This window comes from Sapajus apella, unplaced genomic scaffold, assembly GCF_009761245.1.
Source record: "Sapajus apella isolate SASKATOON/1434 unplaced genomic scaffold, GSC_monkey_1.0 scaffold43, whole genome shotgun sequence".
Taxonomy (NCBI): domain Eukaryota; kingdom Metazoa; phylum Chordata; class Mammalia; order Primates; family Cebidae; genus Sapajus; species Sapajus apella.
This window is the reverse complement of record NW_022436983.1, coordinates 479,884-493,589: the sequence shown is the minus strand read 5'-3', so window position 1 is coordinate 493,589 and position 13,706 is coordinate 479,884. Positions and strand designations below refer to the sequence as shown.

At 60.8% G+C, this 13,706-nt stretch overlaps 1 protein-coding gene across 2 annotated transcripts; it reads left to right on the top strand.

The window, feature by feature from the left end:
* The first annotated feature begins 442 nt into the window (after positions 1-442).
* On the top strand, positions 443-13,148 carry GPR153 (G protein-coupled receptor 153). Of its 2 annotated transcripts, XM_032301088.1 has the most exons (6): positions 443-636; positions 5,650-6,114; positions 6,517-6,946; positions 9,108-9,300; positions 9,988-10,172; positions 10,597-13,148. In XM_032301088.1, exons 2-6 carry the CDS (start codon positions 5,759-5,761, stop codon positions 11,260-11,262), a joined length of 1,830 nt encoding a protein of 609 aa, XP_032156979.1. In that variant the 5' UTR covers positions 443-636; positions 5,650-5,758; the 3' UTR covers positions 11,263-13,148. The 2 variants fall into 2 exon arrangements, with proteins under 2 accessions (XP_032156979.1, XP_032156981.1); XM_032301090.1 differs by lacking the exon at positions 443-636 and having other exon boundaries at positions 5,454-6,114.
* Positions 13,149-13,706: the final 558 nt, after the last annotated feature.

Below are 13,706 nucleotides of genomic sequence, written 5' to 3'. Positions count from 1 at the left end.
AGGAAGGCCTCCCTGAGCCTCACCCCCGGCCCCAGGTTCTCGCTGTCCATTCCTGCCCCAGCTCCCTCGGCCCCCGGGTCCCCAGAGCTCCCGGCCTGGGTCTTGCCCCGGCGGCTGGAGGCCGCGTCAGGAGTGTGCACCGAGCCCAGCTGGGAGCCAGGGGCGCGGCGCTGTCGGGAGGCGCCACCGGTCCAGGGCGGCTCGGCCGGACCGCGGGCGGAGGCGGGGGCACGTGTGTGTGCTGACGGACGGACAGACTGACAGACCGACAGACGGCCGCAGCGGCCGCGCCTCGGAGCGAGCGGGGGCGGGGCGGGCCGAGGGGCGGCGCGGAGGCCCCGGCGGAGACATGCGCCCTGCTCCGCCCCCCGCCCCCGGCCGCCCGGCGCAGCAGCGGAGCGGCGGGAGCGGAGTGAAGCGGCGGCGGCGCCCAGGGGAGGGAGGGGTGGCGGGGCCGAGCCCCCCGAGCTGAGCGCGCCGGCCGCCGGTGGCCGCCGCCAGCATGCCCCTGCCCGCGGGCCGCTCCGCCGGCAGCCACCCCCGCGGCCCTCGGTGGCCCGCGCTCGGCCCGGGAGCGCGGGAACCGCAGCCAGAGGCGGGAGCAGCGAGTCGGAGCCCCGGGCGCCCGAACGCAGGGTGAGCGCCGCCGCCCTGGCCCGAGGGCGGCCGGAAGGGAGGACCCCGGCGGGGAGGGAGGGGGCTTTTCGCGCGCTGTCGGTCGCGGGGTCGGTCCGGGGGTCCACGAGCGCCGCTTAGCGCTGGCACCCCCCAACTGGGGGACCTTCGGGGTAACTTCCCCGGAGCCAGCCCTTCCCTCCATTCCCCTGCATCTGGGGTGGCGGCGCGGCCCCCGGGGGCTCTCAGGGGACGGGGGCGGGGCGGTCCAGGGATCCGGTGCCCGCCCCTGCTCGGCGCTACCCCGAGGGGTCCGGGGCCGCAGTCCCGCCAGGTTTCCCAGGGTGTCTCTCGAACGCCTTCGGGTTGGGGCAGGACTCGGGGGACCCACTGGGGACCAGCAGGCGAGAGCACGCGGGTCGGAGCGGGGATTGCGGGGGGCTGGATTGGAGCCCCTGGGGGGTGGGACCATTAGGGCACGGACTGGGGGGGGCGTGCCAGAGATGTCAAGGCCTCGCGCTGCGCACCACTCTCCGGCCGACGGCCAGGCCGGGCCCGGTGGAACAGACCGGCTGCAGCGCGGGTGGAGACTGGCGTGGGGGCGGAAGCCGGGGCCGAGCCCGGGGAATCCTTTCAAGTTCTGGGTTCTCTTTGTTGCGCAATGGGGCCTCCGGGCCGCGCGGCCTCATTGGCCCGGAGCCGTGACGTCACGCCTGGGCCCCGCCCACGGGTCTTGCGGTGGGAGGCCTCGTGGCCAGGGTGGGTCCCAGGCCGGTCGCACCTGCAGTCGGCCCTGCAGTAGGCGGGGAGGTGGGAAGAGCCCCATCCTGAGATGCTGAGGGATGCTCTGAGTGCCCTGCAGGAGAAACTTCTCAGCAGGAGACAGTGCCATCCTGGGTCCCATCGGCACTAGGGGGAGCCCAGCCTGGGTTCTGGCCCTAGTGGCCTCTCCTTTCTATGAAGAATGAACAGAAACGGTGCAATCCGTGGGTTTGTGGTCACTGACCCAGAGGCAGAAGGACACCTTGTTCCCACACAACCAGTCCTCTGTCACTCTGCACTTGGAACCCAGTGTCCACCCCCTACCCCCCAGGACATTCCTCTCCCATCCCAGGTCTACAGCACCCATGAGTGTCTGGCCCCAGAGCCAGCTCTGACATTGTCTTCTCCATGTTGCCCTGAGCTTCTGCCTGAAGTGTTCCCATCTGCAGTGTGGGGACCGTGGGACCTGCCCTGCAGACAGGAGGCTCAGAAAGACCTCAGCTCTAGGGACGAAATAAAAAGCCTTGTTCCCCAACATTTTAATGTTTGAGAGGCCAGGACTTTGGTGTCAGGCAAGTGGGGTTTGGATCCTGGCTCAGGCACGTGCTGGCTAGGGCAAACAGCTTCACCTCTCTGTTTCTGCTGGACCAGCTTTACCATGGGGATGAATCGTGCTGGCACTCACTGAAGGAGCATGCCCCTGTGCAGGAGGAAGCACGTGCCCCTGCCCACAGACCTAGAACCTTTTTCTTTTTTTTTTTTAAGACAGAGTCTCACTCTGTCACTCAGGGTGGAGTGCAGTGGCACAATCACGGCTCACTGCAGCCTTAACCTCCCCAGGCTCAGGTGATCCTCGCACCTCGGCCTCCCAAGTAGCTGGGACTGTAGGCGCACACCACACACACAGCCAATTTTTTATTTTTTGTGCAGACAGTTTTTCGTCCAGGCTGGTTTTGAACTCCTGGACTCAAACCATCCGCTTGCCTTAGCCTCTCTAAGTGCTGAGATTCCAGGTGTGAGCCACCCCCACTGTACCAGCCTTCAGACCTAGAGCCTTTCCCAGCAGTAAGGCACCATTAGGCTAGATGAGAGGAAGAACTGGCACCAGGAAGGGCTGGGCTGGTTGCAGCCTGTGGCTCCTTCCTCACCACCCTGCACCAATAATCACGTGGACAGGATGGGCTGGGCTGGGCCAAGGTCACAGGGGCATCTGAAGGAAGGTCTCCCAGTCTCACAGCCAACGCGGCCCTGGGCAGACAGAAATGGATGCTGATCTGCTAGGTGCATGATGAGTCCAGTTTCCTCTTTGATAGCATAAAGACCATTGGTATCTGCAGCCCTCTCACCCAAGCGCTTACTCACACTCTGTCTGCTCTGAGCACCCAGAAGGCTGCCAGGCACCCCAAAGGCTAGAGATGGCCCTGTGGTCCCCTCATTCCTGAGGCTAGTCTGCCCCAGGTCCTGGTCCCAGTGAATATGTATCTGCCTGCAGGTCTGAGGCTCCCTGGCACCTCCAAGCTCAGTGTCTTGACCCATAAGAGACAGCACAGCTCAGTGAGCTGAGAGGGCTTTAAGAGAGACATGGAGATGGGGAGTCTTGGCTGAGTGCTTACTCTGTGCCTGTCTGCATTCTAGGCACTTTCCCTGGCATGGCGCAGTAACTGCCCACAGCACTTTTCAAGGTATTACCATGTCCAGTGTACAGAGGAGAAAACCTAGGCACAGAGGAGTCACGTGACTCACTGGGGTGCTGGGCTCACATACCATGTGGCCTCTGTGCTGCACTCAGCGTGGTTTACTGGACATGGGAGGGACTGTTAGAGAGTCTAAGGGACCACCCTGCCTCCCACACTGGGTCTGGGATGGGGAAGAGGAAGCTACTGTGCAAGCAGAAACCTAATAAACATTTGGGAAGGAATTTCCCTGGCTGCAGCAGTCCCCCCACCCAGGAAGCCAGCAAAGGAGCCCCAATGTCACCCAGACTACGCTCCTTCCACGGGTCAGGGTTCTGGGCAGGTCCAGGACAGGGGCACCAAGATGAATGAGACACACCCCTTGGGGTCCCTGAATGTCCAGGGGGAGTCAGGCCACAGACCAAAAGAACTCTGGACAAGACTGCAGGGCACAGTGGCTCACGCCTGTAATCCCAGCACTTTGAGAGGCCGAGGAGGGTGGATCATCTGGGTTCAGCAGATAGAAACCAGCCTGGCCAACATGGTGAGACCCAGTCTCTACTAAAAATACAAAAAATTAGCTGGGGGTGGTGGTGAGTGCCTGTAATCCCAGCTACTCAGGAGGGTGAGGCAGGAGAATTGCTTGAACCCACGAGGCAGAGGTTGCAGTGAGCTGATATCCAGCCTGGGCAACAAGAGCGAAACTCTGTCTTAAAAAAGAAAAAAAAAAAGAGAACTCTGGACAAGAGAAGCAAGGCGCCTGCCAGCTGGTGGCTAGGACATCGCTGCCCTCCCTGCCCGAGAGCCAGGGGCCTTGACTAAGGCGGCGGTGGTCCCCTACCTTGAGCTGGAGATACTTCCTCCCTGGGGGACATGGGGCATGTCTGGTGCTGTAGATTCCCATAAGGACCCAGGGCATGAGAAAGAGCAAATGAGGCTAAACGAGCCCTGGGTGAGAAAGGCCAGTTAAGTGTGAGCAGAGCACACAGTAGGCCTTCACTGTGCTTCTCCCACACACTGCCTGCCCAGGCCCTCTGGCAGGATGGGTCCCTCCCCGCCCCCCCCAACACACCTGCTGCCCAGTGTCCTGTGTCCCTGGCTCACATCGAAAGGCCATCGGCACTTCCTCTGACTTCAGAGTTAATCTCTGGTCTGGTGTGCAGGGCATCTCCAGGCCCTTGCTGCCGGAGGCAACCACAGCACCCACTGTGTGCCGGAACTGGGCCCAGGGCTATGGAGATGTGGCTCCTGTCCACCCCAGCCTCCCCATGGAAGCAGCACTGCAGTCAGTCCCTTTTAAAGGAGAAGGCGCAGGGACCTTGCCCCAGCAACATGGCTGCTGTACTGGGGCTTTAACCCCCGCCGGGGGCCTGGCTGTGGAAGGCCAGCAGGAGGCTGATGTAGCAGACTGCCTGCCCCCTCTCAGGGTGGGCATGAAAGTGGTAACCAGCTCCCTACTCCAACAGGTCACTTGGGGGCAAGAGAGGGAAACGGAGGTTTGGGGGCATGGTCCTCCCGGATGCGTCCTCATGTGGCCTGATGAGTGAAATGAATTAAGACTGCAGAGACGTCCACTGAGGGGGGCTCTGGCATGGGCTGTGTGAGGATTCTGGAACACTTGATGACAAGAGGACTTGTTCTGGGATGGTGCCAGGGCACGCACAGGGCAGGAGTGCCCATCTGGGCCCAGCTTGGCTGGCTCCCTGAAGATGCAGGTAACCTGGAAGGAAGCCCAGATATTGAGCCTTGGCCAGGAGTGGACAGAAGGGAGGGAATATGCATTTATTGGGCACCTCTGTATACAGCCCCTGGGTGTCAGGGACATGAGCAAGAGGCCCTGGGGCCTGGAGATGAGGGTGCAGCAGCAGCCTGATGTAAGCCAGGGCCAGAGAGGTCGTAGTGCATCGGGGTCCTTTCCTGCCTTAGAGCATTTGTGCTGCTGTAACATAGGACTTAAGACCCAGTCGCTCATAAAGAACAGATTTATGTCTCGCCCTGTAATCCCAGCTACCCAGGAGGGTTAGATCGGAGGATCACTTGAGCTCAGGAGTTTGAGACCAGCCTGGGCAACATAGTGAGACTCTGTCTGTAATATATATATGTATAAAATAAGGCCAGGCACAGTGGCTCATGCCTGTAATCTCAGTGCTTTGGGAGGCTGAGGTTTGCAGGTCATTTGAGGTCAGGAGTGCAAGACCAGCCTGGCCAATATGATTAAACCCTGTCTCTACTAAAAATACAAAAAAATTAGCCAGGCATGGTGGTACATGCCTGTGATCCCAGCCACTCAGGAGACTGAGGCACAAGAATGGCTTGAACCCGGGAGGGGGAGGTTGCAGGAGCCGGGTTGGCACCATTGCATTCCCGCCAGGGGGAGAGAGAGCGAAACTCCGTCTCAAAAAAAAAAAAAAATGGTCCTACCTCTTAATACTATTAGGATGGCAATTAAGTTTCAACAAGAGTTTTAATTAAATTTGAACTTGAGTTTTTCAGGGGACATTCAAAGTGTAGCACTCACTATCTCCCATCCCCAGTACCCAAGTGCTTCAACGCTGCCGCCAGAGCGGGAGTGACTGAGTGCCCATTGCCACCCCCACAGGTGTTCGTGGTCCCCAGCATCCCTGAGCTGCCAGGAGTGAGGGTGGCTACTCCCCGAGGCCTGGCTCCAAGGAGGATGCCTCAGCCGCCTGCCAGCTCCGGTCTGCACCATGAGTGATGAGCAGCAGCTGCCTGGCAGTGCAGTGGGCTGGCTGGCATGTGGGGGCCTCTCCCTGCTGGCCAACGCCTGGGGCATCCTCAGCATTGGCGCCAAGCAGAAGAAGTGGAAGCCCCTGGAGTTCCTGCTGTGCACACTCTCGGCCACCCACATGCTCAACGTGGCCGTGCCCATTGCCACCTACTCCGTGGTGCAGCTGCGGCGGCAGCACCCCGACTTTGAGTGGAATGAGGGGCTCTGCAAGGTCTTCGTGTCCACCTTCTACACCCTCACCCTGGCCACCTGTTTCTCCGTCACCTCCCTCTCCTACCACCGCATGTGGATGGTCTGCTGGCCTGTCAACTACCGGTGAGCACATGAAGCTCTGGGGTTCTTGAGGTTCCATGAAGGCATGAAAACAAGGACATATCTGGTATGCCCACGTGTGCACAGGAGTGGTCACACCTGCAGCACGCTGGGAGGGCAGGGAGGCTCAGGAGGGGCAGCTATTGGCTGCTGGGGGCACACACATGTAGCTTTGCATTAGACACAAGCAGCCAATACAGAATGCTTGGGAGAGGGACATGTGACAATGTTCGCAGTAGCTCCTATGCAACGGACAAGGCCCCACCACGCTGGCTGTGCCACGACTATGCCATGCTGGGGGGCGTGGGGTGCCTGGGCCATCAGGATCCTCTACAGGTCCACAGAGGCCTGGGGAGCCCCTATGGGTGACGCCAGTTCCCTCTGTTCCACCCTGCCCTGTGCCAGGCTGAGCAATGCCAAGAAGCAGGCGGTACACACAGTCATGGGCATCTGGATGGTGTCCTTCATCCTGTCGGCCCTGCCCGCTGTTGGCTGGCACGACACCAGTGAACGCTTCTACACCCATGGTTGCCGCTTCATCGTGGCTGAGATCGGCCTGGGCTTCGGCGTCTGCTTCCTGCTGCTGGTGGGTGGCAGTGTGGCCATGGGCGTGGTCTGCACAGCCATCGCCCTCTTCCAGACGCTGGCCGTGCAGGTGGGGCGCCGGGCTGACCACCGCGCCTTCACCGTGCCCACCATCGTAGTGGAGGATGCGCAGGGCAAGCGGCGCTCCTCCATCGACGGCTCGGAGCCTGCCAGAACCTCCCTGCAGATCACGGGCCTCGTGACCACCATAGTCTTCATCTACGACTGCCTCATGGGCTTCCCTGTGCTGGTGGGTGATAGCGTTGGGTAGGGAGCCTGTCTCTGGACAGCCCTGGGGCTGCTCATACCCCAGGCATCACGTGGTTGAGTCCTCAGACCCGATCCTTTGAAATGGGGTTGATCATTGTCCCCATTTTCCAGATTTGAAAATTGAGGTTCAGAGAGGTACAAAGACCTGCCTAGAGTCGGGACAGCCTGCTGGAACTCAAGCCCACTTCCGGTGACTGCAGAGCTCAGAGCTCAGGGCCTTTCTCCACAGTGCAGAAGAGGTTGCTTCCCTCATCCAAGGCCCATTTTTTGGTTTTGTTTGTTTGTTTTGAGACAGAGTTTTGCTCTTATTGCCCAGGCTGGAGTGCAATGGCACAATCTTGGCTCATTGCAACTCCCAGGTTCAAGTGAGTCTCCTGCCTCAGCCTCCTAAGTAGCTGGGATTACAGGCATCCACCGTCATGCCCAGCTATTTTTTGTGTGTGTATATTTAGTAGAGATGGGGTTTCACCATGTTGGCCAGACTGGTCTCAAACTCCTGACCTCAGGTGATCCGCCTGCCTCAGCCTCCCAAAGTGCTGGGATTATAAGCCACCAGGTCCGGCCTCAAGGCCTGTTTGATGCAGAGGTGGGATAGCATACCCATGGGTTTTCTGGTGGGTCCAGGTCCCAGGAGGGACAGAGGGAGCTTTGATGCCACACTTAGGTAGGGGCGCTGGACTGGGAGACAGGACAAGGACAAGGGGGCCTCAATTGTCTGTTGGGGAGTTGCACTTGATACTAACGGCTGGGGAAGGCCAAGGGGAGGGCTGCTGTGAGGAAGGCCTTGCCAGCATTGGTCTGCGGTCCAGAGGGGCCGCCTGGGGTCCTCCTGGTGAAGCTGGGACCAGCTTGGCCCAAGAATGAAGTCTGGACTCAGTAGCCAACCCCTCCCACCTGCGAGACTCCATCCCAGTCCTCAAAGGTCTGCAGTGATGCAGGCAGAGGACTGGGACTGGGGTAAAGACCAGCCTCAGAGTTTTTGTCCAAGCAGCAGGCAGGACTGCCCGCCTGAGTCACTGCAGGACATGGGCTCCAGAACGGTGACTGGGAGTGCTGGTGGTAGTTCAGAGTCGAGGCCTTGCTTAGGAGGCAGCCCCCACTGTACCACCCCAGCAGGTTCATTTCCCCCCAGCTAAGGGTCCTCATGTGTAGAGTGGGGCCTGGCGGCCCCGGTCTCTGTACAGTTGGAGGGAAGGGGATTCATGAAACAGCAGAGAACTACAAGGCACCTCAGGAGCAGAGTGGGGGCAGTGGGGCGGTGGGGGGAGCTAGGAGGGAGTCGGGGCCACCTCCACTTCTGGGCAGGGGATCGGGTGCAGCTTGTGGGGCCACTCCATGCTTCTGTTATAAAGTGTCCAGAATCTTCACCCTCTAGAACATGGGGTGTTCTTAGCCCATTTTACAGATGAAGAAACTGAGCCCCAAAGAGGTTGAGCAGCTTTCTGAGTGTCACATGGCCCACAAATGACAGAAGCAACCTGCCAACATTATCCACACTGCCACTCCTTTGTGGGAATCACTAAGTGTCGCTCTTTGGGACATAGCAATGAGAGCTCTTATGGGAGGGAGGAATGTGGGATCCCTGGGTGGGGACCCACAGGCAGGGGTAGGGCTGAAGAGGCCACTGGCCAGGAACGGGGTGGCAGAATCTTGAACAGGCTTGAGACCTGGTTCTGTAAGCCTCAGTTTCCTCATCTCAAAAAGGGGGTGGCAGCCGGGCACAGTGGTTCATGCCTGTAATCCCAGCACTTTGGGAGGCCGAGGCAGGAGGATCACTTGAGCCCAGGAGATCAAGGCTGCAATGAGCCATGATTTACCCACTGCATGCTAGTCTGGATAACAGCGTGAGACTCTGTTTCAAAAAAAAAAAAAAGGGACAGGAAGGTGGTAATCCATGCCCTGGGCAGCCAGGAGGGAGACAGGACAGCAGGGCCACCCAGTGCTGCCCAGCAGCCAGGTAGCTCCCAGAGGCCAGGGCCTCCCACTGCCATGCTTGAGCTCTTTCCTTCCCAGGGGCCCCTTCTCCTTGGCAGATGGGTTGTCAGAACTGCCGTAGTACGCATGGGAAGACTGCGGCTCGGGGGGAGCTTGTGTGATGGTGGGGGTTCCTGCAGGTGCCAGGCCAAGCCCTGTGCCCACAGGTGGTGAGCTTCAGCAGCCTGCGGGCCAACACCACAGCACCCTGGATGGCGCTCTGCGTGCTGTGGTGCTCCGTGGCCCAGGCCTTGCTGCTGCCTGTGTTCCTCTGGGCCTGCGACCGCTACCGGGCCAACCTCAAGGCTGTCCGGGAGAAGTGCATGGCCCTCATGGCCAACGACGAAGACTCCGATGACGGTGAGGATGGCCTGAGTGGCCCTGGGGAGGGTGGCGTCTGGGTGAGGTCATTGGAGTTGGCAGGAAAACAGCTGTCAGGCAACCCCCCTAAGGTGGTGACTTCTCAACAGACACCCCTGTGTCACCCCCAAATGTACTCAAATGTCCGAGGAACCCAAGCCAGGTTCCCTCAGACCACTCTCCTATCTGGCTTGGCTGCCCCGGCTTCCAAGTAATGGGATATTCTGGTTAACAGAGCTGGTGGATGTGTCTGCACGTGCTCCAGCTGAGTTCCTGCGCCCACCCTCCAACCTCAGGGATGCCCAGCGAGCTGCCCTGGGGGCTCCTGCAGACCAGGACCTGTCTGGATACAGTTTCCAGCAATACCATTACCCCCGGCCCAGCCTTGCTCTGCACAGGCACTGCCAGCCCCTTGCGTGTAGTATTTAGTCCTCAGGGCTCCCAAGGTCACCTCAGGTCGCACCCCATGTCCTAGATAGGGAAATTGGCTCAGTGTGTGACCTCCCTGCCCAGTCTCACAGCTAAAGGGTGACATAGTTGGGATTTGAACCCAGAACCCCTCCCCTTCCCTTTTCAGCTAACCAGCTCTCTACCTTATATGTCTGTTGGGTTGGGGGGTCCTTGAGATTCCCTCCCAGATGCCCCCAAGTTTCCATGGCCCTAAGCCTCTGCCCTCTCACCTTACAGAGACCAGCCTGGAAGGTGGTGTCTCCCCAGACCTGGTGTTGGAGCGCTCCCTGGACTACAGCTATGGAGGTGACTTTGTGGCCCTAGACAGGATGGCCAAGTATGAGATCTCTGCCCTAGAGGGGGGTCTGCCCCAGCTCTACCCGCTTCGGCCCTTGCAGGAGGACAAGATGCAATACCTGCAGGTGAGCACAGGGCAGGGGGAGAGGCCACACTTGCAGGTGGGGGGTGTCCTGACCTGCCCAAGCCTCTCCACTAGGAGCTCATCTCACCCTCTGCAGCTGCAGGGGTGGCTGTCACCATCCAAGGCTGGGCTGGCCAAAGGCCACACAACCTGTGTGGGTGGTCCCCAACTGCCACCCCTGTGATCCCTGTCGCCTGCGTTATCTCCTGCGGGCTCAGTGTCCTCAAGGAGCCTCCTCCCCAACCGACCCCAGCTACCCGAACAGTACTGCGTCTGGGCCGCCAAGCCTCACAGCGCCCAGCCAGGCTGTCCTGGCCCGCGGCCTGGTCCCTGACCCACGGAAGGCCCTTCCCCGGGGTGGGGAAGGGTTTGTCCCCGTTTTCCAGGAGGGCAGCTGGGGGTAAAAGCCCGCCGCGTCCTGACAGGTCCCACCCACGCGGCGCTTTTCCCACGACGACGCGGACGTGTGGGCCGGCGTCCCGCTGCCCGCCTTCCTGCCGCGCTGGGGCTCCGGTGAGGACCTGGCTGCCCTGGCGCACCTGGTGCTGCCCGCTGGGCCCGAGCGGCGCCGCGCCAGCCTCCTGGCCTTCACGGAGGACGCGCCCCCATCCCGCCCCCGGCGCCGCTCGGCGGAGAGCCTGCTGTCGCTGCGGCCCCTGGCTCTGGATGGCGGCCCGCGGCGGGCCCGCGACTCGCCGCCTGGCAGCCCCGGCAGCCCGCGCCACCGCCCCGGGCCCGGTCCCCGCTCCGCCTCGGCCTCGCTGCTGCCAGACGCCTTCGCCCTGACCGCCTTCGAGTGCGAGCCACAGGCCCTGCGCCGCCCGCCTGGACCCTTCCCCGCTGCGCCCAATGGCACCGACCCGGGAGAGGCCCCGATGCCCCCAGGCAACGCCCAGCGGAGCCCCGGGCCGCGCCCCGCTGCACACGCGCACGGCGGCCCCCTGCGCCCAGGCCTGAGCGCGTCGTGGGGCGAGCCTGGAGGGCTGCGCGCGGCGGGCGGTGGCGGCAGCACCAGCAGCTTCCTGAGCTCGCCCTCTGAGTCCTCGGGGTACGCCACACTCCACTCGGACTCCCTGGGTTCGGCGTCCTAGGACAGGCGGCGCCTCCGCACAGACGCCAGGCAGGCCGAGCCGCTGGTGAGAGGGCGTTGGCCTCGGCGTTTGTCTTCCGGCTCCTCCCAGCTGGCCTTGTCCCGAGGGTGGCAGCTGCCCCAGACTACTGCGCTGGGCATGGCATCTCCGGAGCTGAGTGAGGCCGCCACTGGACAGCTGAGTGATGTTCCAAGCTTGGGCTTGGGTAGTGAGTGATGTGCACGTCCAGCTGCGCCATCACCAGCCCTGGGTAACAGGACTGGGGGAATAGGGAACCCTGAGACATGGCCACCTGGGGACCGAACAAAACCCTGCCTTGGAGGGGCTGAGCTGGAGCCACTGGCTGGCCCAGGCTTTCCACCACACTGCAGTAACTGCCACACCCAGGGAATGCGTGGGTGGGGGATACAGAAGGTCTCTATGCACAGGGGTCTTCAGAAACCCAACAGGCTCTGATCAGGTCCTGTCCTGCCTCAGTTTCCCCATCTGTGATGAGCAGGTGACATTAACTCTCAGGGCTGTTGAAGTCTCTTGGTCATGGACCTTGGCCACTGAGTGGCCCAGGTGTGAGAGGTAGTCTAGGGCCCTTTGCGGCCCCCCTCCCCCCAGGCTTGAGGCCTCTCACTGTATGACCCCCTGCCCCCTTGGGAACCCACACTCCACCCCAGCTAAGCACAACACACTGCACCACCAACATTGGCACCTCAGCCATCTTGACCACCATTAGTGTCCCTACCCTCATTACTCTGCCATGGTTGCCTGTCCCCACCACATCAGCACTGCTACTCCCACCCCTGTGGCTCCTGCCATGACACTGACAGGTGCAGGCGGAGAGCACGAGGGCAGCAGGGCCTGGGCTTCCGTGTCCCCAGGTCATCCACAGCCTCACTTCCCACCTGTACAGGCCTGGCCAGGAAGGGATCCTGGCAGGGGCTTCCAGGTTCTCAGCTCAAGACCTGGCCCCAGGCAAGCGTCCCACCCCTGGGAGCAATGCATTTCTTTGCCTTCCTCCTGGGCAGACCCGTTACAGGCCCGGACATTGCCATGGGCCCTGCATCTTCCCAGGCTAAGGAGAGCCAGGAAGTTATGACTTTCAGCTGGTGAAATAGGGCAGATACAAACGCTGTCTCCTTCAGACCCTTACCCCTATACAGTGGCCCTTCAACGTGAAGACCTGAGGCAGTTTCCAAGGTCAGCATAGAGCCTGCCTGTGCCCAATTCCCCCTGGTCTTCAGGTGGCCAAGCCCATCTTGTCACTCTTCAGATAGGGTCCCACTCCCAGAAGCAGCTGCTGGGGTGGGGTGGGGGGCTGCCTAAGTCTGTCTGTGCTTCAGAGGGCCCTCCAGTCCCTGGCTGTGGGGTAACTGGGGGTATGAGCTGGCCACAGGTGAGCAAGGCAGGGAACTGCAATCCAGCCCTGGCCGCAGGAGGGGCCATCTGTGGCCAATGCTGCTGTGCCTTCAAGGACTAACGTCATTTAGGGGCAGAGGTCACCAGCTAGCCATCATCTCCTCCATCTGGGGGTCATCTGTCCACTTGTCCCCTTAGATTTTCACTCATTTGTCACTTTAGGTTTTTGCTCTGTGTTTCATATCCAACGGCAATACTTGCAGGGGGACAGAGTCCTCCAAATCGCTCCAGTCCTACAGTTTTTACAAAAATAAGGGGAGGACCCCAGATGGAGGACCCTGGGCCCGGAGCTCTCCCCCACACTCTGTCCAGCCTCCAGGCCTGTTTGCTGCGTTTCTAAGGAACTTGATCCTGGCTAACTGGGGAGGGAGCTGTCTTCATAGCACACCCAGAGCCAGGGATTCCTCTGTAGTTTTTTGACAATTGAGTATTTCTCTTCTGTACAGGACCCAATAAAAACTTCCTTACGATTTGCACCTGGCATTCCAAGGCTGCTTTCATGAAAAACTCTTCTAACCTCACAGCAGGGCTGGCCAGCTGCCCCTGAAAATATTCCTCTGGAACCTGAGTTCCTCTGGTAATATGCTGTTTTGGGTGGTTGGACTTGCTCTGTCTTCTGGCAAATGCTGAAGTCCCTCTAGCGAGTGAGGAGTGAGGTGGTCCTGGAGGAGCCACAGGATGAGGCAGAAAAGCCCTGTTAGCCCAGGTGGCAGCCCTTGCCCCAGGAATGGCACCTGGGGCTGCCAGTCACCGTGAGCTTGATTGAAGAGAGCGAACAGAGCAGGGCGATGGGAGCTGGGCCTAAGCGTCCTGGGACCAGTTGAGTCGCTGTTCCTCTCGTGGCCCCTCTGGAATTTGGAGGAAGAACCTTTGGGTCTGCAGTGCAACACCGCCACCCGGTGGACCGGAGAGGGATTTGTCCTGACCGCTCCCTGCCCCACTCCACACCGCGGGAAGCGCAGACCCGAGAGCCCACCCTGGACGGTGACAGCCAGGACCCCTACCCTTGCCCCAGCTCCAGCGAGCCCGCTAGG